The 2,500-nt window shown below is 41.0% G+C and overlaps 1 protein-coding gene across 1 annotated transcript; it reads right to left on the minus strand.

The window, feature by feature from the left end:
* Positions 1–341: 341 nt before the first annotated feature.
* On the minus strand, positions 342–2,092 carry LOC138866858 (low-density lipoprotein receptor 1-like). The gene is made up of 2 exons (XM_070140668.1): positions 917–2,092; positions 342–380 (listed from the first exon to the last, which is right to left on the minus strand). The coding sequence occupies exons 1-2, from the start codon at positions 2,090–2,092 to the stop codon at positions 342–344; spliced, it is 1,215 nt and encodes a 404-aa protein (XP_069996769.1).
* Between the last annotated feature and the right edge of the window lie 408 nt (positions 2,093–2,500).

Raw genomic sequence — 2,500 nt, forward strand, 5'->3', positions numbered from 1 at the left:
GAACTCTTTTTCATTTCGTTCCTGAACTAGTCTGGAAACAAAATGGACGAATTCCCTATTGTATAATAAAACCAGACAATACGGATGAATACTCAACAATTTCCAGTTTATTGAAATAATTTTCTTACCTAAGAAGCCTGAAGAGTAGTTAATGATGATTTTGTATTTGTATATATTACCTCTATTCTGTCCATCCTTTTGCTTCTCTGGCTATTAAAAGTAAAAATCTTTAAACATTTTTTTTTTTTTTTTTTTTTGTTATTTCAGTCCCACCATGATTCATATTCCCTTCGATTATATTTTTATTTTCTTTGCTGTTCCCTTCATTTATCTATATTTGTTTAACTGCATCCGGTATAACACCTTCTCACATCCATACTCTGTAAGAAAAACGAGAAAAAAGGATATAAAAAGACAAAGAGCTTTTCCCTGACAATATGAAGTACAAATGTTCGCTAAAAAAAAATCTCTAATCTCAGGTATTTTAACTTTTTTATCTTAGGGATCATATGTTTTCGCTCGAATTGCTCTCGGCGTTTTATCACTAATGGTAAATTATTTTCCACAACTACAGTGTTAATTCAACGTTTTATGTCACATTTTAATTTTTTTTTTTATTCTTTTTTTAAGATTTCCGTCACGTTTTATATATTTTTTTTCGTCTGTTAATATGTTCTCTCATTTCTTTATTTGTGCTGCGTGAGTATGCTTGTGAGTATATATGTTTTTGTTTGTGTGCGTGTGTGTTTGTTTAAATGTGTGTGTGTGTGTGTGCGTGTGTCTGTGTTTGTGTGTGTGTGTGTGTGTGCGTGCGTGTGTGTATGTGTCTGTGTCTGTGCGTGTGTGTGTGCATGTAATAAGAACCTATTGAATAGTATAAAAACATTTTTTTCCCCGTGTCTTCGACCATACTTACCTCGTGCATGGTTCCCTTCTTAACGCAGCTGTACATCTCATCGCAGCTGTACATCTCATCGCAGCTGTACATCTCATCGCAGCTGTACATCTCATCACAGCTGTACATCTCATTGCAGCTGTACATCTCATCGCAGCTGTACACCTCAACGCAGCTGTACATCTCATCGCAGCTGTACATATCGCAGCTGTATATATCGCAGCTGTACATCTCAACGCAGCTGTACATCTCATCGCAGCTGTACATCTCATCGCAGCTGTACATCTCAACGCAGCTGTACATCTCATCGCAGCTGTACATCTCATCGCAGCTGTACATCTCAATCTCATCGCAGCTGTACATCTCAATCTCATCGCAGCTGTACATCTCATCGCAGCTGTACATCTCAATCTCATCGCAGCTGTACATCTCATCGCAGCTGTACATCTCATCGCAGCTGTACATCTCATCGCAGCTGTACATCTCATCGCAGCTGTACATCTCATCGCAGTTGTCCATCTCATCGCAGCTGTACATCTCAACGCAGCTGTACATCTCATGGCAGCTGTACATCTCCTCGCAGCTGTACATCTCAACGCAGCTGTACATCTCATCGCAGCTGTACATCTCATCGCAGCTGTACATCTCATCGCAGCTGTCCATCTCATCGCAGCTGTACATCTCAACGCAGCTGTCCATCTCATCGCAGCTGTACATCTCAACGCAGCTGTCCATCTCATCGCAGCTGTACATCTCATCGCAGCTGTACATCTCATCGCAGCTGTACATCTCATCACAGCTGTACATCTCATTGCAGCTGTACATCTCATCGCAGCTGTACATCTCATCACAGCTGTACATCTCATCGCAGCTGTACATCTCATCGCAGCTGTACACCTCAACGCAGCTGTACATCTCATCGCAGCTGTACATATCGCAGCTGTACATATCGCAGCTGTACATCTCATCGCAGCTGTACATCTCATCGCAGCTGTACATCTCATCGCAGCTGTACATCTCATCGCAGCTGTACATCTCATCGCAGCTGTACATCTCATCGCAGCTGTACATCTCATCGCAGCTGTACATCTCATCGCAGCTGTACATCTCATCGCAGCTGTACATCTCATCGCAGCTGTACACCTCATCGCAGCTATACATCTCATCACAGCTGTACACCTCATCGCAGCTGTACATCTCTGCGGTCCTGGAAACAAGCAAACTCCAAAGGGACAGAAACAAAAGGTTTTCCCCGGATCTTCTGCTGCGTGTGATTGACAAGCGGAAAACGCGCGACTTTTTCACAGCATCCGTGGATTCAAGTTGACGTTTTTAGGACAAGCCTTTTAGGTGCAAAACATGAGGAACGAATAGCATACTTGTTTTATTTTCGCTAAAAAAATTATGCTTCCTTTGAAAGTGAGGTGATAAAAAATGAGAATTGAAGAGATAGACGGATAGATATCGAGAGCGATTAAATATAGAGAGATTAAATATTCAAGGATGAACAGAATAGAGATAATTTTTCAGTCTTCCTAGTAATAGCGCTAGGTAAGACAATTAAAATGATATAAAGTGGAAATTGAAGAGTATAATTTCATCCAT

Source organism: Penaeus vannamei, chromosome 27, assembly GCF_042767895.1.
Source record: "Penaeus vannamei isolate JL-2024 chromosome 27, ASM4276789v1, whole genome shotgun sequence".
Classification (NCBI taxonomy): Eukaryota; Metazoa; Arthropoda; class Malacostraca; order Decapoda; family Penaeidae; genus Penaeus; species Penaeus vannamei.

Coding starts and splice junctions, on each gene's coding strand:
- LOC138866858 (XM_070140668.1), bottom strand. CDS start 2,092: ATGTACAGCTGCGATGAGGTGTACAGCTGTGATGAGATGTATAGCTGC. Junction 381..916: donor AGAAGGGAACCATGCACGAG/GTAAGTATGGTC, acceptor TTTTTCTTACAG/AGTATGGATGTGAGAAGGTG.